This window comes from Bos javanicus, chromosome 15 (assembly GCF_032452875.1).
Source record: "Bos javanicus breed banteng chromosome 15, ARS-OSU_banteng_1.0, whole genome shotgun sequence".
NCBI classification, from domain to species: Eukaryota; Metazoa; Chordata; class Mammalia; order Artiodactyla; family Bovidae; genus Bos; species Bos javanicus.
Window position 1 is genome coordinate 79563701 of NC_083882.1, and position 23003 is coordinate 79586703.

The following is a 23003-nucleotide window of genomic DNA, read 5'->3' on the forward strand; positions in this document are numbered from 1 at the left end:
ATTTCATTAGATTACCTATGAATAAAGGAGGTACTCTCTAGAAAGGAAGGAGCAAGCTCATGATCAGAGGGTAAGAGAAATAAATGTGTAACTATTAAGAGAGCCCAAGTCTAGGGCTGGAAACTTCACATTGTGGTTTAGGGCAGCCTTACTCTCTCAGCTCTGCCTAGTCCTTCTCCAACAAATCATCTGGCAGAATGCAAATTCTTTTAGTGTAAGCCAATATTTGTACCAGTGAGAAGTAGACCTAAGTCACTCTTTGTAGCCTTTTTCAATTGACTGAGTAGAGGGTTCCTAATTACAGACTTAAAATTCAACATTCTAACAACTAAGATCATGGCATCCAGTACCATCACTTCATGGCAAACAGATGGGGGAAAAAATGGAAACAGTGACAGACTTTGTTTTCTTGGGCTCCAAAATCACTGAGGGTGGTGACTGCAACCATGAAATGAAAAGACACTCCCTGGGCAAAAAGCTATGAGAAACCTAGATAGCATATTAAAAAGCAGAGACATCACTTTGCCAACAAAGGTCCATAGAGTCAAAGCTATGGTTTTTTGAGTAGTCATGTATGGATGTAAGAGTTGGATCATAAAGAAGGCTGAGTGCCAAAGAATTGATGCTTTTGAACTGTGGTATTGGAGAATACTCTTGAGAGTTCCTTGGGCAGCAAGGAGATCCAACCAGTCTATCCTGAAGGAAATCAGTTCTGAATATTCATTGGAAGGACTGATGCTGAAGCTGAAGCTCCAATACTTTGGCCACCTGATGCAAAGAACTGACTCATTGGTAAAGACCCTGATGCTGGGAAATATTGAGGGCAGGAGGAGAAGGGGGTGACAGAGGATTGTCAACTCAGTGGATGGACATAAGTTTGAGTAAACTTTAGGAGATGGTTGTGGACCAGGCAGACTGGCATGCTGCAGTACGTATGGTAGCAAAGAGTTGTACACTACTGAGTGACCAACAAAAACAAGGCATATTTTTTATTTTTTGTTAGGGGTAGACACCATATGGAACAGAGAGCATCAGAATGACAGCTGGAGTCTAGGCAGCAATTACAAGCAATTTTTGGAATGCTTGTCATGAGAAGATAGATTAACTAATTATTATTAAAACATTTATTGAATACCTGACCAGTGCTAAACACTGGACAGGGGCTGGTGATTAAATGGTGAGTAGCAGCATACAGGGTGGTGACTGCCCTCATGGAGTTTTCAGTGTTCAGTGGGCACATAGGCAGAAAACAAGTTGTGTTAGTGGGGTGCACAGGACACAAGGGCTTGTAAAAGGAAATTTAACCTATTCAGTTAAATCTGGGAAGATTTCCAAAGAGAAATCTATGCTCATATTAATAAAGTAATAGAAATTTACTTTTATTATTTTTTATTGAGATATAGTTTATTCATAATATTCTGTTAGTTTCAGATGAACATCACAGTGCTTAAGAATTTTTAGTTTTTTGCTGTTGTTTAGTTGTTAAGTTGTATCTGGCTCTTTGTGACCCCATGGGCCTTAGCTTGCCAGGTTCCTTTGTCCATGGTATTTCTCAGGCAAGAATACTTGAGTGGGCTGCCATTTCCTCCAGGGGATCTTCCCAACCCCGGGATCAAATCTGCAACTCCTTCACTGGCAGGCAGATTCTTTACTGCTGAATCACCAGGGAAGCTCTTTTACAGTTTATACTCCATTAAAAGTTATTACAAGATAATGGCTATGATTTCATGTGCTATGCAGTTTCCTTGTTCATTATCTGGAAAATTGCTTTTGAATGCCTCTGAAGAGCCAAGGCAAAACACACTGAAGAAATGCAGTTGAAGTGACAGTGAGGGAAAAACCTGGGACACTATTTCATAGTCATACAGGCAGCTCTGTTCTTTGAACAGAAGTTTGTTACCATCTCAGGGCCTTTGCACTTGCTTCTAATGATGCTGCTCATCAAGACCTCAGGGCAGTCTTCTTCACATCCTCACAGTCACTTTTTCATAATCCCCTTATTGAAACTAGTCCCTGCTTATCACTCTCTCACACAGCCTTTTGTTTTCTTCATTTGTGGTGATCTTGGTTTTTCTTCCATTTACTTTTCTTAATGACTATTTCCCCCCAATCTAGATTGTATGCTCCAAGAGCCCAGGCTGCTGCAACTCTTGTTCATGTCACCTGGCCTGAGTCTGACACATGGTAAGTGATCAATAAATACTGCCAAGTGAGAGAGAATGAAGGAGTTACATATACATCAGTAATCAAAAAATAGAGGATAAATGCATGCACAAGAAGGTTTATTCTGTTTTGAGTTAATAATTTCTTTTGCACAATGTTAACCATGTTATATTCTCTTTTTTTTAATTTTATTTTATTTTTAAACTTTACATAATTGTATTAGTTTTGCCAAATATCAAAATGAATCTGCCACAGGTATACATGAAAATTCCCATAAAACTCCCTCAAAGATGAAACTGCTACACAATTCTTTATTGAAGACGAGAAATGAACTTTGTTGTTTGTGTAATCTGAGGTTTAGTTTTAAAAAGCCTCTGGAAATTTACTTTGAAGCACATAAAAAGGATAGAGTAATGGATAGAGAGGTAGATGGATATAAAATAAAACAAGTTTACTAAAAATGTAACTTCAAATTTTTGATTATGCTTAGACAGATATTCATTGTAAAATCCTTTCAACACTGCACATTTTCATAAATGGAGTTTAGAAAGAAAGGGTATCTGAGTGTTCCTTCTCTCAACAGAATTTATGTTTAATCTTTATTGATGTTAATAAAGCACATTAAATTTTTTATATTTAATTTAGTACTTTCTGTATCTTTAAGGTAGATGATTAGCAGGGAAATAATCAAGAAAATCCTTTACAATATACTGTGATATAATTCTATTTGGCATGATTTCCAGTAGAGAACTGTGTACTTACATGATTGACTGGAAGCTTGGAAAACTAGAGCCCATGGCTCTCCACTATTCTTCCAGCCTGAGATCTGGCTGCTGGTTCCAGGGGACTGAGTAAAGTCAGAAGTGGAAGGTGATGCCCAGGTGTTATCTGTTGTAACAGGAGAAATAATTTTCTCACTTGTGACTCATAGTCCTCTCATCTAAGGAAATGCGCCCTTGTCGTCATTAAAATGGTTCAGTGTCTTTCTGTCCCTTGAGTCTATTTGACTTTGTGGCTGCTCTTGCTGTTGATGGGGCCAGGATGGAAGGAACCCTAGTTGCATTAATAACAACAACCATCATCTGAATGGGTGTTCCTGGCTTATGAAAGTATTTCTATTTGCTTAATTTATTCAGCTTTCCCAACAAAGCTATGATGCAAATAGGCCAGGTAATATCATGCACCCCACCTATTTTACAGATTGAGGCAATGTGTGAGAGACATGGCCAATTTCATGGAACAAGTAGGAAAGGGTGTGCCCTTTCCAAGTGTGTCCACTGCTCATGACTTGTATTACCACTTAATTCTCTTTATTTTTGGTTTCTTTATATGAATATTAATGAGTATTGACTATGGAATCAGAGATCCGTGGGTCTGAAACTCTACTCACCCCTTCCTACCTGTGCTATCAGGCAAGTTGCTTGGCCTCTCAAAGTAGCATGTTTTTTATCTATAAAATGAGATTAATCATAGAACTTGCCCTGTGGAGCTGTTGTGAGGGTTAAATGGAATAACACGCATTCCACACATGAAGAATGCAACTCAGTACTTACTGCTTGGTAGATGCTCATAAGTATTGGTAAGAATTTTAATAATTCAGAGTTAAAATATGAAAGTACTCTTCATATACTTGATAAAATTCATCTTACTATCTGGGCTTCCCCAGTGGCTTATTGGTAAAGAACCCGCCTGCTAATGCAAGAGATATGTGGTCCACTGGAGAAGGGAATGGCAAACCACTTCAGTATTCTTGCCTTGAGAACCCCATGAACAGTATGAAAAGGCAAAATGATAGGATACTGAAAGAGAAACTCCCCAGGTAAGTAGGTGCCCAATATGCTACTGGGGATCAGTGGAGAAATAACTCCAGAACGAATGAAGGGATGGAGCCAAAGCAAAAAGAATACTCAGCTGTGGATGTTACTGGTGATAGAAGCAAGGTCTGATGCTGTAAAGAGCAATATTGCATAGGAACCTAGAATGTCAGGTCATGAATCAGGGCAAATTGGAAGTGGTCAAACAAGAGATGGCAAGAGTGAATGTCGACATTCTAGGAATCAGTGAACTAAAATGGACTGGAATGGGTGAATTTAACTCAGATGACCATTATATCTACTACTGCGGGCAGGAATCCCTCAGAAGAAATGGAGTGTCCATCATGGTCAACAAAAGAGTCCAAAATGCAGTACTTGGATGCAATCTCAAAAACGACAGAATGATCTCTGTTCGTTTCCAAGGCAAACCATTCAATATCACAATAATCCAAGTCTATGCCCCAACCAGTAACGCTGAAGAAGCTGAAGTTGAATGGTTCTATGAATACCTACAAGACCTTTTGGAACTAACACCCAAAAAAGATGTCCTTTTCATTATAGGGGACAGGAATGCAAAAGTAGGAAGTCAAGAAACACCTGGAGTAACAGGCAAATTTGGCCTTGGAATACAGAATGAAGCAGGGCAAAGACTGATAGAGTTTTGCCAAGAAAATGCACTGGTCACAACAAACAGCCTCTTTCAACAACACAAGAGAAGACTCTATACATGGACATCACCAGATGGTCAACACTGAAATCGGATTGATTATATTCTTTGCAGCCAAAGATGGAGAAGCTCTATACAGTCAACAAAAACAAGACCAGGAGCTGACTGTGGCTCAGACCATGAACTGCTTATTGCCAAATTCAGACTGAAATTGAAGACAGTAGGGAAAACCACTAGACCATTCAGGTATGACCTAAATCAAATCCCTTATGATTATACAGTGGAAGTGAGAAATAGATTTAAGGGCCTAGATCTGATAGGCAGAGTGCCTGATGAACTATGGAATGAGCTTCATGACATTGTACAGGAGACAGGGATCAAGACCATCCCCATGGAAAAGAAATGCAAAAGAGCCAAATGGCTGTCTGGGGAGGCCTTACAAATAGCTGTGAAAAGAAGAGAAGCAAAAAGCAAAGGAGAAAAGGAAAGATATAAACATCTGAATGCAGAGTTCCGAAGAATAGCAAGAAGAGGTAAGAAAGCCTTCTTCAGCGATCGATGCAAAGAAAGAGAGGAAAACAACAGAATGGGAAAACACTAGAGATCCCTTCAAGAAAATGAGAGATGCCAAAGGAATATTTCATGCAAAGATGGGCTCGATAAAGGACAGAAATGGTATGGACCTAACAGAAGCTGAAGATATTAAGAAGAGATGGCAATAATACACAGAAGAACTGTACAAAAAAGATCTTCATGACCCACATAATCACCATGGTGTGATCACTGACCTAGAGCCAGATATCCTGGAATGTGAAGTCCAGTGGGCCTTAGAAAGCATCACTATGAACAAAGCTAGTGGAGGTGATGGAATTCCAGTTGAGCTATTCCAAATCCTGAAAGATGATGCTGTAAAAGTGCAGCACTCAATATGCCAGCAAATTTGGGAAGCTCAGCAGTGGCCACAGGACTGAAAAGATCAGTTTTCATTCCAATCCCAAAGAAATGCAATGCCAAAGAATGCTCAAACTACTGCACAATTGCACTCATCTCACATGCTAGTAAAGTAATGCTCAAAATTCTCCAAGCCAGGCTTCAGCAATATGTGAACCGTGAACTTCCTGATGTTCAAGCTGGTTTTAGAAAAGGCAGAGGAACCAGAGATCAAATTGCCAACATCCGCTGGATCATGGAAAAAGCAAGGGAGTTCCAGAAAAACATCTATTTCTGCTTTATTGACTATGCCAAAGCCTTTGACTGTGTGGATCACAATAAACTGTGGGAAATTCTGAAAGAGATGGGAATACCAGACCACCTGACCTGCCTCTTGAGAAATTTGTATGCAGGTCAGGAAACAACAGTTAGAACTGGACATGGAATAACAGACTGATTCCAAATAGAAAAAGGAGTATGTCAAGCCTGTATATTGTCACCCTATTTATTTAACTTATATGCAGAGTACATCATGAGAAATGTTGGACTGGAAGAAACACAAGCTGGAATCAAGATTGCTGGGAGAAATATCAATAACCTCAGATATGCAGATCATACCACCCTTATAGCAGAAAGTGAAGAGGAACTAAAAAGCCTCTTGATGAAAGTGAAAGTGGAGAGTGAAAATGTTGGCTTAAAGCTCAACATTCACACAACGAAGATCATGGCATCTGGTCCCATCACTTGATGGAAAATAGATGGGGAAACAGTGGAAACAGTGTCAGAGTTTATTTTTCCGGGCTCCAAAATCATTGCAAATGGTGACTGCAGCCATGAAATTAAAAGATGCTTACTCCTTGGAAGGAAAGTTATGACCAACCTAGATAGCATATTCAAAAGCAGAGACATTACTTTGCCAACAAAGGTTCATCTAGTCAAGGCTATGGTTTTTCCTGTGGTCATGTATGGATGTGAGAGTTAGACTGTGAAGAAGACTGAGCACCGAAGAATTGGTGCTTTTGAACTGTTGTGTTGGAGAAGACTCTTGAGAGTCCCTTGGACTGCAAGGAGTTCCAACCATTCCATTCTGAAGGAGATCAGCCCTGGGTGTTCTTTGGAAGGACTGATGCTAAAGCTGAAACTCCAGTACTTTGGCGACCTCATGCGAAGAGTTGACTTATTGGAAAAGACTCTGATGCTGGCAGGGATTGGGGGCAAGAGGAGAAGGGGACAACAGAGGATGAGATAGTTGGATGGCATCACTGACTCGATGGACATGAGTCTCAGTGAACCCCGGGAGTTGGTGATGGACATGCAGCCCTGGCATGCTGCACTTTATGGCGTCACAAAGAGTCGAACACGACTGAGCTCATGATCTGAATGCAGGAGATACTGGTTCAATCTCTGGTGGGGAAAATTCCCTGGAGAAAGAAATCTTACTCTCTAATTAGAAGGAACAACTTTTACACACAGCTTTTTCTTCCTCCTTCCTTCCCTCCTTTCCTCCTTCCCCCTTCTCTCCCTCTTCTGTTCTTCGTTTCTTCCCTCCCCACCTCCATCTCTCCTCTTCCCAGGCTTCCCTCTTTCCTTCTGTCCTGTAGACTGAAAAAAAAAAGGCAGAACATGAGAGCTGTGAGTTAAGTTTTACTGGTGGCAAAATGAGGACTATTGCCCTGGAGACAGGATTTCAGGTAGCTCTGAGAAACTGCGCCAAAGAGAAAGCACGGGGGTGAGTATATACATGATTTCAGTGAAGAAGGTACATGCCATCAAGCACACATTTTGATGGAAGCTTGCTAATAGTCACAGGGAGCAGATGTCACCATTAATGATCTTAGTGTTTTTCTCAGATGTGAGGAGATGCAAGATTTGGGCTCATAAAATCTTCTCCTGGAAATATCTAACTATCTGAGTAACGCTTCTGCCAATTTTTCTCAGAACACAGTGCCTGATTCCTTATCTCCTCCCTGAACCCATTTCAGGGGATGTTGAAGGTCAGCGGCTGCAATGGCTCATGATTTATTCCTTGTAGAGGTAGCAGGCAAGTGCCAGAAGTTGACACTTCATTTTTCCTATCCTCCTTCCTATCCTCACCCACCCCCTTTCTTCCTTCCTCCCTTATTCACGTCTTTACTGAGCATCTCTATCATGTGAGCCAGTCCCTAATCTCATGGATGGTGCAGGCTACCATAGAAGACAAATTATTAAAGTAATTACACAAATGGATGTAAGACTATATCTCTAGTAATTACTACAGAGCTACACAATATATCACAGGAGGCCTTGACTTAATAGGGAAGCTTCCCTGAAACTGTTACCAAGCAAAGGACTCACTGCTTGATGTGCATAAAAGCCAATACTATATATACTCAGTTGTTCAGTCATGTCCAACTCTTTGTGATCCCATGGACTGTAGCCCACCAGGCTTCTCTGTCCATGGGATTTTCCAAGCAAGAGCACTGGAGTGGGTTTCCATTTTGGTACCAGCTTTTGAGAAGTTTTATTTTGAGGCTCACTGGCAAGGAGATGGGGGCAGAGCTCAAATCTGTGTTTTTGATCTGGGGTCTGGTTAAGCTTTTATGAATTAATGGTGGCTGGGTTGGTCTGCACAAATGCTGGTGGGGCAGGTTGCCATTAGTGAGCTTCAGAACATGGTCATCTATGGTAAAATGTGGTTCAGGCTTCAACATGGGATCCTCAAGGACCATGGGCCCTTCACTTCTAAAAGGATTCTGGCATTCAAGTTTCATCCATGCCCTGATCCTTTGGTTTTCTGGGGGTTGTGGTGGTTCCTTTGGTTCCGGGTATTATTTGAGGTCAACAATTCTCTCCTCTGCACTCACCTTGGCTGCCTGGCTTGCATTTGGTTCTCTTGTCTTTGAAAAAGTCTCAGTGACTTGTTAGAAACAGAACCAGTTAGGGGTGATTCTGTGGTTCCAGGATTGCAGATAGGTGGCAGCTAACCAGGTGAGGAGTAAGGGCAGGGATGGTGTCAGAGTAGTTCAGACACTGGATTCAGAAGCCAAGACCCTTTAGCAGAAGAGTGTGTGAGCCTGGAAGGAAACCACCTGGGCTGAAGAAGAGGCAAGTAGTCTAAGGTGGGGCAGGCTCCGTGGGGGAGGACTGACATGTATAGTCTGTTGGCAGTCACCAGGTTTCATCTTCATTCCAAGAACAGCCATGGGAGTCCATTGAAGAGCTGCAGGTAGGGCTGTAACATAACTTTCATGAGCTGCTTAGTGTACAGGGATGTCAGCACAAGTTCCTGTACCTGATGCCTAGTGAGGCCAAAGAAACCCAAATGGAGTTTGGAGCAGAGAAAGGTTTATTGCAGGGCTGTGCAAGGAGAGGAGTGGCTCATGCCCTGAAAAGTCTAGACTCCCAGAAGGGTTTTGGCAAAGCAGTTTGTAAGGGCATGTGAGGGGGAAGTCCTGGGGTTTGGGATCAGCTTGTGTACAGTTCTCTGACTGGCTGATGGTGAGGCACAGGGGTTCCCATCTTCAGTTCTTAGGCTCTAGGTGGCCTTGGACTATGTGTTCATGGTCAAAAAGTGGTTCCTCCTTTTGGTGGTGGGGGTCGGGGTATAGGTTCCTATATGCAAAACAGCTCAGGAAATTTGCATCAGGTACTATTTTCTGGTGCCTCAGAGAGGAAATAAAGCAGAGGATGTGCCAAGATCGCCTTTTGGGGGAAGCTGTTGCCAGGAGGCCCCATCGGGTCCTGCTTGGTTACAGAGACAGAGGTCTGGCCAATCAAGCCATCTTTATTCCTGTGGCCAAAGAGCAGAGGGCAGAAATGATCTGAAGGATGGATCATCTGAATTCTAACCAGTGCTCAGTGATCTGGGGAGTCGTGAAAGTAGCAGGCCTTGGGTCTTCTCCTCTGGGAAGATTATTGAACAAGCTGTTAGAAAACAAAAATTCAACTGAGTATATTTGATGATTGAATTAGCTTTATTCAGTGATTTATGAACAAAGTTAATCAAATGGGGCTCTGAGGGGTTGGGAAAATGGAAGGCTTTTATCAGAAGAAGAGAGGGGGAAGGAAGCTCTCAGCAAAGTATATTTAGGGCAGACAATTTTTTGATGATGGGGAGGGGATGACAAGGGTTTTATCCTCTTCTTCCTCTGGGCTGGGGTCAGGGATGGAGAACAACAGATTACCTCCTAGATAGCTGATCCAAAAAAAATAAAGATAGTTGATCAGAAGAATTACAGATGATTAAAATTTCACTTTGGGGAAGGTTGAAACTGCAAGTAAGTCAGGCATTAGAGAGGTTTGGTATCATGAGCTTTAGCACAAGTGACACTTTGGGGCCTGTGGCTTTCTCTTTAACACAGACTCATGCACATCCACATTATGTTTCTGGATGGCTGTAGTAAGCATCCATCCAGAGGGCTGCAGACTTCTTCAGGGCCCTGCGAGAGGAGCAGACAAAATTGTGAGTAGGCGAGACCCAGGTCAAAGGAGCTACTTCATGGAACACTTACTGTTTTACTTAATTCAGGGCAACATTGTCATTTTCAGCTGTATCTCAAAAATGTCTTTCTATCTTGCCAGTGTGGAGAATCAAATACACTGACTTATGTATCAGAAGGTGAGTCCACCTTTTCTGGCTTCCCAGGTGGCTCATTGGTAAGAATCCGTCTGCTAATTCAGGAGATGCAAGACACGCAGTTTCTATCCCTGGGTTGGGAAGATCCCCTGGAGAAGGAAATGTCAACCCATTCCAATATTCTTGCCTAGGAAATCCCACGGACAGAGGAGCCTGGCAGTCCACAGTCCATCAGCATTTCTATATGGAAGAGATTGAGTTTTTCTTTCAATTATTTTTCTTCTGTACTCCAAAGCATCACTTATTCTTTTCTCCATATTAAAAGAAAAATCTCTACTGAATCTCTACAAGGTAAATCATATAGCTATACCAACCTAACCTGTATCCACCTACCTCTCCTACTTTATAAAGTTAAAGACTTTTCTAGGCTCTGGTGATACAGCTGTGAGTAGGAGTGGTGAGAGTCTTTCCACCTGGAGCTGTGGTCTATATTGGGATACACATATTACATAGTTTATTACCCAATATTCTATTAAATTATGATTGTAATAAGGATCAGAAATGAAGAGAAACAGGTGCTGTGAGAGCACATGATGGGTTTAGTCTTGGGGGCAAGGGAGAACCGAGATGAAGAAAAGACCTTTCAGGTGAGCTTTGGAGAGTGAATGGAACTTGAGAAGGTGACAGGAGGGGGTTGGCAAGTTGAGAGATTTTTCTAGGTAGGAGAAAAAGTGACCAAGGATGTGTCATGGCAAGGGGCAGGGAGTTATGTAGTGGCTGAAGGGAGGCCAGATATCGGGAGGGCAGGAAAGGAGGAGGGCAGTGGTGGAGAGTGAAGATGGGTCACTGTTCAGGGGTCAGATCTGACCAGCTCTAGGCTTGCTGGTTTATTTATTCATATTAAAAAGATACTCTTGCTTTTCTTTTTCCTAATTTTAAGATAAATTATACAACCGAGGTTTTGGCTGCTAATTTGAGGAGCAAAGGATCCTCCAGGGAACTGTGAATGCTTCAGAATGAGTATGGATTCTCAGTTCCTGTAGGAAGAGTCACCCCTGTCTGTTCCACCAGAGCCTGAAAGCATCTTAGTTTGCAACCCTGGACCAGATGATTTGAGAGTCCCTTCCACTGGTTAAGTTCTAAAGCATGTCAAGGCTCTGTGGGTGATACAGACAAATAATACAGAACTCTGGTTTATAAGAAGCTTGAAATTTAGTAGGGCATCAAGGTATTTTTATTAAGAAGTACCCAGAAGGCAGCAGGTAAATGGTAGGAATGACTGTTATCATTTCTGGGTTAGTGGTGTTCCGTATAGAGCCTCATGTCCATCCTGGGCACGTGGATGCTCATTAATGAATAGCTGTTGGCTGAATGATTCATAAAGCAGTGAAGAGTCTGGGGACCAAGAGTGAAGGGAAATGAGAGCTGTGGGTTGAGGGACTGTTATTACCTGATAATATCTCCAAATGCCTTCAATATGGGCTTATTCACATATGGTAGTCCATGCTTGGCACACAGTGACTTCACCAGAGGTGCCACCTTGTGATAATTATGGCGTGGCATTGTGGGAAATAGACTAGGAAACAGAGAAAGGAGATGTAAAACTTCTCAGACCTAAGGAGAAATCCAAAGTCCCCTTTCCCCTTTTACAAAATAAAATGGTATTAGCCATGCAGACCCAACCTTCCCCTTCCACAATATTTTTGTTTTGGGAAGTTAAAAAACTTGCTGGCAGACTCATCTTATCCCTTAACCTACTACAAGCTTTGTGGGTGGCAGTTGTTTAGGAAGAACTAAGGGAATATGTTTTAGCTCCATCAACTGTTTATTTTTGGCCTGATCCAATGAAAGTATATCATTTAGAACTTTCTACCATTTAGAACTACCCACTCTTTAGAACTACCCAGAGAACTAGAGATACTGAACCGCCCACCCTGCTCCTGCTAATCTCTGTCTTAGTCTCTCTTTCTAACTTCCTTAGCAAGAATAGATGGACGTATATTAAGTCATGGTAAATAGCTAAAAGTCCTAGGAAAGGAATAAGAAGTGAGGAGACATGGATTTTTAATCCCAAGTTTTCATTAGTCAGCCAGATGACCGTCTTGGATGTAAACCTCTCCTTTAGTAAAACTATTAGTCCTTTTTTTTGTTTGTTTTGCTGGAATTTTCAAGCCCTAATATGAATAGGGAAATAGAATGAAAAAAATTCCTTGAACTAATACAGGTCTTGTTCCTTCTCTGACTATCATAGACTCACATGGTTAGACAAAGAGAATGTGGAAAGCCTTTCCCCTGACACTCTGGAGAAACTGACTCTCAGTGTTTTCACTTGCATCAAAGTGTGAACTACCCACTTCCTCTCTGTAACTGACACATTGGTAAAGGATTTCCAGATGCCATGTAGAAATTGCAGCAGGGACTCCACCTCATTAGTTATTTTGTAAACTTGGCTCTAAAGACACAGATAAGTAAATATTTGAATTATAGCATAGTTAAGTTTGAACACAAGTTGGCTACCCAAGTGTCCTGATTTTTCTTAGGTTTTGCCAACAAAGCAAATGCAAGGAAATCACCAATTCCTAAGCCCATAGGAATCTGGAACCTGAGTCACTGATACTTTTCAAGATTTCACTCCATTTACTCGAGACTTTATTTTTTTGGGCTCCAAAATCACTGCAGATGGTGATTGCAGCCATAAAATTAAAAGATGCTTACTCCTTGGAATGGAAGTTATGTCCAACCTAGACAGCATATTCAAAAGAAGAGACATTACTTTGCCAATAAAGATCCATCTAGTCAAGGCTATAGGAGAAGGCAATGGCACCCCACTCCAGTACTCTTGCCTGGAAAACCCCATGGATGGAGAAGCCTGGTAGGCTGCAGTCCATGGGGTCCCTAGGAGTTGGACACGACTGAGCGACTTCACCTTCACTTTTCACTTTCATGCATTGGAGAAGGAAATGGCAACCCACTCCAGTATTCTTGCCTGGAGAATCCCAGGGACGGAGGAGCCTGGTGGGCTGCCATCTATGGGGTCGCATAGAGCTGGACACGACTGAAGCAACTTTGCAGCAGCAGCAGCAGTCAAGGGTATGGTTTTTCCAGTGGTCATGTATGGATGCGAGAGTTGGACTGTGAAGAAAGCTGAGCACTGAAGAATTGATGCTTTTGAACTGTGGTGTTGGAGAAGACTCTTGAGAGTCCCTCGGACTGCAAGGAGATCCAACCAGTCCATTCTAAAGAAGATTGGTCTTGGATGTTCTTTGGAAGGAATGATGCTAAAGCTGAAACTCCAGTACTTTGGCCACCTCATGCGAAGAGCTGACTCATTGGAAAAGACTCTGATGCTGGGAGGGATTGGGGGCAGAAGGAGAAGGGGACGACAGAGGATGAGATGGTTGGATGGCATCACTGACTCGATGGATATGAGTTTGAGTGAACTCTGGGAGTTGGTGATGGACAGGGAGGCCTGGTGTGCTGCGATTCATGGGGTTGCAAAGAGTCTGACATGACTGAGCGACTGAACTGAACTGAACTGAACTGGCAATTGTGACACTTCCTTCATTTCTTTCTTCCTTTCTTTATCATTGTTGTTAATTGAAAAATAGCATCCTTTAGAGAATCCTGGTTCATTTTTTTCCCTTAAGATCGCAAGTCAAGTGCTCTGGACTATATGGAGGACAGCTGTTAGTGACAGCCCTTGCCCTTTATCATAAACTATTTCTCTTACTGGTGCTCAATTTGTAAGTTCAAGTGCCCAGTGAACCAGTCATTGAAAAAGGACTGTTCAACATTACAGGTGGCCAAGACCTGCAAAGAAAAAGCTTACATTAGATGTAAATCAACCCATGTCAAACAAGAGATTGTTACTCTTTTATTTATCCATCATTCAACAAGTACTGATTGAGTATATATTTTGTGCAACAAACCATGAGGGATAAAAATAAGTCCCAGGTCTTAGGGACCTTACAATTATGAAGGAAATAAGGCATTTTGCTAAGAAGTATAGATAAAGCAATAGATATGAAGAAGTAAATAGGATTTGACAGGACTAAGTCACTATCAGCCCTCAAAATCAGAAGACTAAGTTATCATGAGTAGGGACTTTGGCAAATGGAAGCAGGATTGTAAGACTCTGGTAGAAATGATAGGAGTTTGAATATTATTACCACAGAATAGATGTAAAGGACTTCTAAATGGGGAATAAAGCCTGCAATGGCTTTAATCAAGGGTTTTGCGCATCCATTCAGTTCAGTTCAGTTGCTCAGTCATGTCTGACTCTTCAAATACATTTATTAATATATACAAGTAGCTTCCTTTTTAATCTAATGTATTTTATTTTGTACAAAGACAGACTGAGAAGAAGTTCATAGGATTCTCCAGACTACTTAGAATGCTTATGAATGTGATTTTTATTCAGTGCCTTTCTAAGATTTAATTCTTGTTAGGGTTGTTGCCATTTTGAATGTTATTTTTGCAGTTGCTCTATGTCAGGGTTCCTCGAAGTGTGCTTTAGAGCATCTTGGGGTTCCCTAGGACACTTTCAGGGGATCTTCAAGGTCAAAATTATTCCCATAATACTTCAGAGGCAGTATTTGGCTTTTTCATTCTCATTCATGCATGCTTATACCATCGGTTTTTCCAGGGGCTATTAAGCATGGGGTGATGTCATCACTTTGATGTTAACCTTTATTGGATTTATCTTATTATTTTAAAATTAATTAATAGATATTTTAAAGCTCTCAGTTTCAATTTCAAATACAGTAAGTATCAGTGGATATAACCTCCACAAACGAAAGCTCTTTGATGTTCTCAATAAGTTTTAAGAGTGGTTTCTTGACCAAAAAGAAAGAATGGTTTCTTGACCAAAAAGATTGAGAACCACTACTGTGTGGAATGTCCAGTGAATTTGGAAATGAGCATGGAGAAGGAAGCAGTATGATGACTGGATTCTCCAGTTAATCACAGCATAGCCATTGTCAGGCTTAAGAGGCAGTGGTATTCTGCATGGGTCATGAATCTTTTAATCATTAACAGCACACTTGCCGAGAATGCTGAGTCTCCTCTCTGGGCCCCACTATCTATACAATGAAATGAGGGGGATTCCAGGGTTCTCCCTTCTGTTATTCTAGGAGTGTGAGATCTGTTGAAAGACTGTACAATGTTGAAGCAGGTTTAGTAAACCTTGCCTGTAAAGTGCCGCACAGTAAATGTTTCAATTCTGCATCACAACTACGCAGTTCTGCTGTTTTAGAATGAAAGCTATCATAGAGAATATGTAATGTATGAGTGTGGTTGTGTTCCAATAAAACTACAAAAACACAGACTGGGCTAGACTGGCCCCTGGACTGTAGTTTATTAAGCCTTAGCTAAGAGCAAAGCTTCTGAAATCAAACTGCCGAGGTTTAAAACCTGCTTCTAGAGAACTCCCACTGGTCCACTGGTTAAGAGTGTGTGCTGACACAGGTTTGATCCCTGGTAGGAGAACTGAGACCCTGCATGCCACACAGTGTGGCCAAATAAATAAATAAACCTTGCTTCTACCACTTATTAGCTGTGTGATCTTGCACAAATTGTGCAACTTCTTCATACCTCAGTGTTATCATTTGCAAAGTGAGAATACTCCGAGCCTGTAGGCACATGTAGCTACATCTTATGTAGCTACATGCAAAACAGTTGACAGTGCCTGGCCCCTGGCAAGCCTCCAATAAACATCATTTGAGGTCAGCAGAAGGTAATCAGATGCTTTGGTGGATGCTTTCCCGGAACAGCATTATTACCTGAGAGCTGAACCAGTCCTGCTTCTCCTCTATGCTTATTTTCATTGGTATGTGGCTCATCTGGGTAACATATGCAACCCAGGGACTTTCAAGAAGCCTTTAAGAGAATAAGAAGAAGATATGATTACTCCTTGGGGAGTTTCAGTTCCACTCACTGGGCTTGCATAACCACTGGCAGATCTGGCTGAGCAGTAGAGGAAATGGCAGTGACTCAAAGGTTCCAATCATGTGGTGGCTGTTTGTTTTTCATCTTTGCAGACCTTTTATATCTAAAGATGATATACTAGGTATTCAGTCACACTACCTGTCTTGCAGCCTACTGTACCAGAGCAGTGTCCCCAGTATTTTCTGTAGGCATTGGTACAAGGCTCAGAAGATACCTAGATAGCTGAAGGTCAGGCTTCCCTGGTGGCTCAGTGGTCAAGATTCCATCTGCCAATGCAGGAGATCTGGGTTTGATTCCTGGGTTGGGAAGATCCCCTGGACAAAGAAATGGCAACCAACTCCAGTATTCTTGCCTGTGAAATCCCCAGAGCAGAGCAGCCTGGCAGGCTACAATCCATGGTGTCACAAAAGAGTCAGACATGATTTAGTGACTAGAGCAACAACAATTTAAGGATATATGCAATGTGATTAACAACTTGGCTGTTGTCATTAGATAGAACTGGGTACAAGTTCTGATTTGGCACTGACACTGGCCCTTACTTGCTCTTGAGTAAGTGATTTAATTTCTCTGAACTTTAGTTCTCTTATCAGAAAAATGAAATTGCTACTATCTCCATTTCCTGGTTCTGCATTTTTGATTACATCAAATAAGATAATGCATGTAAAGCCTTTAGCAAATTGCCTGATGCATAGTAGCTACCATTATTGTTATAAATAGTAATGCAAATGAATGAGGAAGGAATAAATTGGAAGCTGAAGAGGGTTATTCAGTTTTAAGTCATTTTGATTTGGGGAAAATCTCTAGTCATAAAATAACTTTTTAAAAAACTGGCATCCTATTATCTTTGGTAAGAATTATGATGTCCAGCTGGCTTACAGTTTGAAGGACTTGGTGATCTGGCAGAATACAGTTGACCTTTGAGAAACACGCAGGTCCACTTAAATGTGGATATTTTTAAGTAAACCCAGTGTACTACAAGATTACTGGTTGCATGAATTCACAGTAGTGGAACCACATATATGGATAGATGACTATGGAGCTTGAATATCTTTGGATTTTGGTAACTGAGGTGGGTCCAGGGACTAATCCTCCTCAGATGGTAAGGGACTGTTGCTACTGCTAAGTTGCTTCAGTCGTGTCCGACTCTGTGCGACCCCATAGATGGCAGCCCAACAGGCTCCTTTGTCCCCGGGATTCTCCAGGCAAGAACACTGGAGTGGGCTGCCATTTCCTTCTCCAATGCATGAAAGTGAAAAGTGAAAGTGAAGTCGCTTAGTCCTGTCTGACTCTTCACGATCCTGAGGACTGCAGCCCACCAGGCTCCTCCGTCCATGGGATTCTCCATGCAAGAGCACTGGAGTGGGGTGCCATTGCCTTCTGTAATTGGGAATTAATCACGTGAGAAAAAAGGCAAGATTGGGCAAATGCAGTTTCCAAGAAACTCATTCAACTATTTCAGCTGTTTTATCCCACATTTTCTTGGAACTGTCTCAGCTACAAGAATGCACTCTGGTGTCATAATCTGCTAATCATTGCTAATCATAAATAGACCAAGTAAAAAAGGTAAGAGGAACATCCAGGTAATAAGAGTAGGAGATATTATTGTTTTCTTACTTGACTAAGTATATGAGCACCAGGGTTCCGAAGATTCCATAGAAAGGGCCAAATGTGATGAAATAGCGGATATAAAAGCTGCTGACCCAGGCAATGTCCTGTGGAAAGAAGTGCTTGAAAGTTAAGCTAGTGGAAATAAAACTGGCTAAACCTTATATCCTGAAGTTATGTCTGGAAAGGATCTACTCAAGGTAGCTACGTCTGGACAGGATCAAGCATTTACCAGAGGAACCTTCTCTACCAGCCTGATCTAGCTCTGGAGAAACAATCAAGTTGCTCACCTCCCAGGACCTTCTGCAGTACATTGCTCGAATGGAATCCAGGTTTAAATATACTGGCACGAAAAGGGCGGCCCCAACTGAAAAAAAAAAAAAAAACAAGAAGATGGCGAACAAATGAGCAGATATATTACTGGAAGCTAGTGGGAGTTGATCTCCTAACATGCTACCCCTGAAATATTGCCCCTGAGAAGGATGCAAGGTGGAGATCCACAACCACATCCTGGATGCTGCTGGGCTTTTAGAGTCTCTGAGGGTGAACCGGGACTTTGGTTCAAGCTCCCTTAAGGAGATTAGGGAAGGTTTGAAGATCTGAGTCATTCCTGATGAAGGCATCCTGGAAGGGCTTCTGCTGTGAGCTTTCAAGTTTTCTCAAGGTCCCTGGAATCCTTCAATACTTCACGATCCTTTGCGTTGGGCCCTGTCACAATATGTCGAGGTGGCAGATACAGAGCAGGCATACTGAGTCTGGCCAGATAGTTATTTACCTGCATCTCCCCCAGGACCAGTGAAGTTGCCTGGAGCAGGTAGGAGTCTCATGGAGTCCCTTCACATTTTGACAACTCTCTTCTTGATCAAACTTGAGTCAGATGCTCTGGAGCCCCCTTCCTGACGAGGCTTCAAACTTGACTTGTAAACTTTCAAAGTCTGCGAACTGTCAGCATAAATGATTTTGTCCACCCTACACACTAAGAGACTCGCAAAAATGCTAGAAATAGTTTCTAAGAACAGTTCAAGGCTGTGCTCCTGGGATGACTCCAGCCCCCTTAAAATTCTTGAGAAAGTTCAAGACTGTCCAGAGAACTTACTGCTTGTTCAGTAGGCTTCTGACCTCCTTTTCTTCAATCATTTGTTAGAAAACTTACAATTATAAAATTCTTACTGTGTCCCTCTGGGATGGATTGTCCCTGATCCAGAGTGTCTTTCTCAAGGACTTGGGAGTCATCCCTTTGAAGTACAATCTTGAGGATTGGGGTCTGTCCTGAAGCCTCTGGGAGGGTAGGAGTTTGACTTTGATAAGCACCAGTGAGAAGACACACGTGGCTTAACCACATGACCAGCTTCCCCTCCCTTTATCCTCTTTCACTAATTTCCTTTAGCATATTCCTGTGTTTTAAAAGTCTCCCACCTTTCATTTCTGGTGAGTTGAGCTCAGCCTATACTGAATTACCTTTCCCTACTACAGCAATCTGCATGAAAGCTGTCTCACCACCTTTATGAAATGTCAAGCCTCACCTCTCTCTGACAGGTTGAGTATGACTCATTTGTACCTGTCATACTACACTGAAGACATTTGAAAGAAAATGACAAAATGAAACAGCTCCTGAGGATGATGTGGTTTGTAAGCTGGGCATTCTGCAGTGAAGCTACAATATTCATCCATTCCTCATAAGTTAAGGCTGTATTGTTTCACTACACACAGGAAAAGAGTTCAGACAAGAGACTCCAGCAGTTTTTTCTTATGTTAATACACATCTGTCTGGGCCGGAAGAGTTCCCTTCCAAACTGGGGCACCAATGTCCTCCACACTCTTTTTGGTCATGAAAGAGAATAACTGAATTAGGATAAGTCCTCAGAATTCTAGCTCTGGAAGAGGCTGCAGTGGTGGTTGAGCCTCATGTCTCAGAATAAGGACTCATAGGTCATCCCAGTCAGGCACAAGACAGATGACCACTGGTGGCCAATGTTTAGGCAAGCCAGAACATCTGCAACACTTTCTCAATCTTAACACTGTTGGCATTTTAGGGTCAGATAATTCTTATTGTTCAGGGCTGTTCTGTGTACTATAAGACATTTCATAACATCCCTGGCTTCTACCCCATGGGTGTCAATACCATTCCTCCCTCTTTGTTGCGATAATCAAAAAAGGATCTATACGCTGTCAAATGTCCCACTGGGGGCAGCAATGCTCTTAGGTGAGAACCACTGATCTACAGGAAATGTTTGCAATCTTCCCTAATTTGGGTTTCTTTCCCAAATGAATAAGTATGTTTTGCATGAGCATATTTTGGGGTCCTAAACTTTTATTTGTGGGCTATCATGAGTTTGACTTGGTTAAGAGCAAAACATTTTTGCTTCTAATATTTTTATTGATATTACCATTATTCAGCTACCCTATTTTCTCTCAAGCCTAGAACATATCCAGACCTGTCTTATTATGTGTGTGTGTGTGTATCTGTCCACTCAAATACCTTCTACAGCTGTATGTAAGCTGTGGGAACAGTCAAATTTCTTCCACACAGAAGCTCTATAGGTGACTTTTATCATGCGACTCTGCTTTTTCCGGCACCTACTGTTAGTGCTTGAGCATTCTTTTCCTAATTTTCCCCCTATCCATACACCACTATCTTTTTCTTCTTGATAAGTATTGTATTTAGTTTATCCAGGACGAGAGTCACAGATACCAGACCCCTTGATTGGCATCCTGCCTCCCATCCTTCTTGGAGCATCTCCTTCCCTGTACAGTAGCCAGAGTGATGAGATGCCCATTAAGAATGCCTAATCACTCTTCTGTTTTCCTCTTCAGATTTCATCCAAGTAAGTCTGAAATAAAACATGCTGCTTTTTTGAGGCACAAGACCTGAGATCGTCTCTCTGTGGGAGGATTTCAGTCATGCCTTCTGGCTTGACAACTGTTTGCTTCAAGGAAATAGGATGACAAGGATCGTGGCTCCCTGGTGACTCACCCGTGCAGAAGTACAGGTGCTGCTTCTCGTAGTTGATGTGTTTGACTTTGTTCTTGCCATACTGAAAGAAGAGAGAAAAAAACAAAGTAAGAACAATATAGACTTCTGTTATCATACTCAAGGTTGTGTGTGTGTGTGTGTGTGGGTGCACGTGTATGTCTGTGTGTGTGGGGGCATGTGCATGTGTGTATGTGTGTGTCTGTGTGTGTGCACGTGTGTTGGTGTGTGCATGTGTGTCTTTGTGTGTGCGAGTATGTGTCTCTGTGTGTGTGCATGTGTGTATGTATGTGTATATGTCTGTGTGTGTGCATGTGTGTGTACACATGTGTGTGCATGTATGTCTCTCTGTGTGTGCACTTGTGTCTGTGTGTGCATGTGTGTCTGTGTGTGTGCATGTGTGTCTCCGTGTGTGTGTGCACACATGCACATGTGTCTGTGTGCATGTGCGTATGTCTGTGTGCATGTGCATATGTCTGTGTGTCTGTGTATGTGCACGTGTGTTTGTGTGTGTGTGTGTGTGTGTGTGCATGTGCACGCATGTGTGTGTCTGTGTGTGTGCATGTGTGTATGTGTAGAGACTTTATAGAAAGGACCATCTGGTCAGAGTTCATTTATTGTCAAACTGAAGGCACTGAGGAACCAGAACTGAAGGGGGAGGAAATATTTTGGTGACTTTTTCTTTATTTGAATGTGGGTAATTATTGCAGGTATGGTTTATTCCATTTGAATCCAGGGATTGTGATAGTTTATTATTATTCCCATGGGAGCCATTTTCAATTTTTTTCCTGGTGTGGAATGGAATGATGATGGAGGAGAAATATTTCTGATAAGTTTTCAAAGTCTTCTTCAACCTATGTGCTTAGAATTCTGCTTGAAGCTCAGTCTGCTTGAATCCACTTATCTATTTAACAGATATCTGTTGAATGGTTACATTATAAAATACATAGTCATAACCTCTAGTATCTACTTCATCTTTCCTCCTTTATTTTTATCAGTGGATCTCATGCTGTGGTTTACTCATTTTAAGGCATGATAACATATAATTGCACTCATCTCACATGCTAGCAAAGTAATGCTTAAAATTCTCCAAGCCAGGCTTCAGCAATACGTGAACTGTGAACTTCCAGATGTTCAAGCTGGTTTTAGAAAAGGCAGAGGAACCAGAGATCAAATTGCCAATTTCTGCTGCATCATTGAACAAGCAAGAGAGTTCCAGAAAAACATCTATTTCTGCTTTATTGACTATGTCAAAGCCTTTGACTGTGTGGATCACAATAAACTGTGGAAAATTCTGAAAGAGATGGGAATACCAGACCACCTGACCTGCCTCTTGAGAAACCTGTATGCAGGTCAGGAAGCAACAGTTAGAACTGGACATGGAACAACAGACTGGTTCCAAATAGGAAAAGGAGTACGTCAAGGCTGAATATTGTCACCCTGCTTATTTAACTTATATGCAGAGTACATCATGAGAAACTCTGGGGTGGAGGAAGAACAAGCTGGAATCAAGATTGACGGGAGAAATATCAATAACCTCAGATATGCAGATGATATCACCCTTATGGCAGAAAGTGAAGAACTAAAGAGCCACTTGATGGAAATGAAAGAGGAGAGTGAAAAAGTTGGCTTAAAGCTCAACATTCAGAAAAGTAAGATCATGGCATCTGGTCCCATCACTTCATGGCAGATAGATGGGGAAACAGTGGTAACAGTGGCTGACTATTTTTCTGGGCTCCAAAATCACTGCAGATGGTGACTGCAGCCATGAAATTAAAAGACGCTTACTCCTTGGAAGGAAAGTTATGATCAACCTAGACAGCATATTAAAAAGCAGAGACATTACTTTGCCAACAAAGGTCTGTCTAGTCAAGGCTATGGTTTTTCCAGTGGTCATGTATGGATGTGAGAGTTGGACTATAAAGAAAGCTGAGCACCAAAGAATTGATGCTTTTGAACTGTGGTGTTGGAGAAGACTCTTGAGAGTCCCTTGGACTGCAAGGAGATCCAACCAGTCCATCCTAAAGGAGATCAGTCCTGGGTGTTCATTGGAAGGACTGATGTTGAAGCTGAAACTCCAATACTTTGGCCACATGATGTGAAGAGTTGACTCATTGGAAAAGACCCTGATGCTGGGAAAGATTGAGGGCAGGAGGAGAAGGGATCTCATCCTCAACAACAGAGGATGAGATGCTTGGATGGCATCATCGACTCAATGGACATGGGTTTGGGTGGACTCCGGGAGTTGGTGATGGACAGGGAGGCCTGGTGTGCTGCTGTTCATGGGGTCGTAAAGAGTCAGGCACGACTGAGTGACTAAACTGAACATATAATCTTACCACTGGGAATTTG

At 42.0% G+C, this 23003-nt stretch overlaps 1 protein-coding gene across 2 annotated transcripts in view; it reads right to left on the bottom strand.

Annotated features, from left to right (window-relative positions):
• Positions 1-9915: 9915 nt before the first annotated feature.
• Positions 9916-23003, bottom strand: part of LOC133261464 (fatty acid desaturase 2-like protein FADS2B) — a 45082-nt gene continuing 31994 nt past the window's right edge. Inside the window, exons 6-12 of one of the 2 annotated variants that reach the window (XM_061439944.1) lie at positions 20655-20715; positions 17971-18047; positions 17690-17787; positions 15910-16006; positions 13860-13939; positions 11580-11705; positions 9916-9992 (exon numbers count right to left, since the gene is read on the bottom strand). In XM_061439944.1, the coding sequence (XP_061295928.1) occupies positions 9932-9992; positions 11580-11705; positions 13860-13939; positions 15910-16006; positions 17690-17787; positions 17971-18047; positions 20655-20715 (600 nt within the window). In that variant the 3' untranslated portion in view covers positions 9916-9931. Of the gene's footprint in view, positions 9993-11579; positions 11706-13859; positions 13940-15909; positions 16007-17689; positions 17803-17970; positions 18048-20654; positions 20716-23003 lie in introns of both variants that reach the window. The other variant, XM_061439943.1, reaches the window with a different exon arrangement.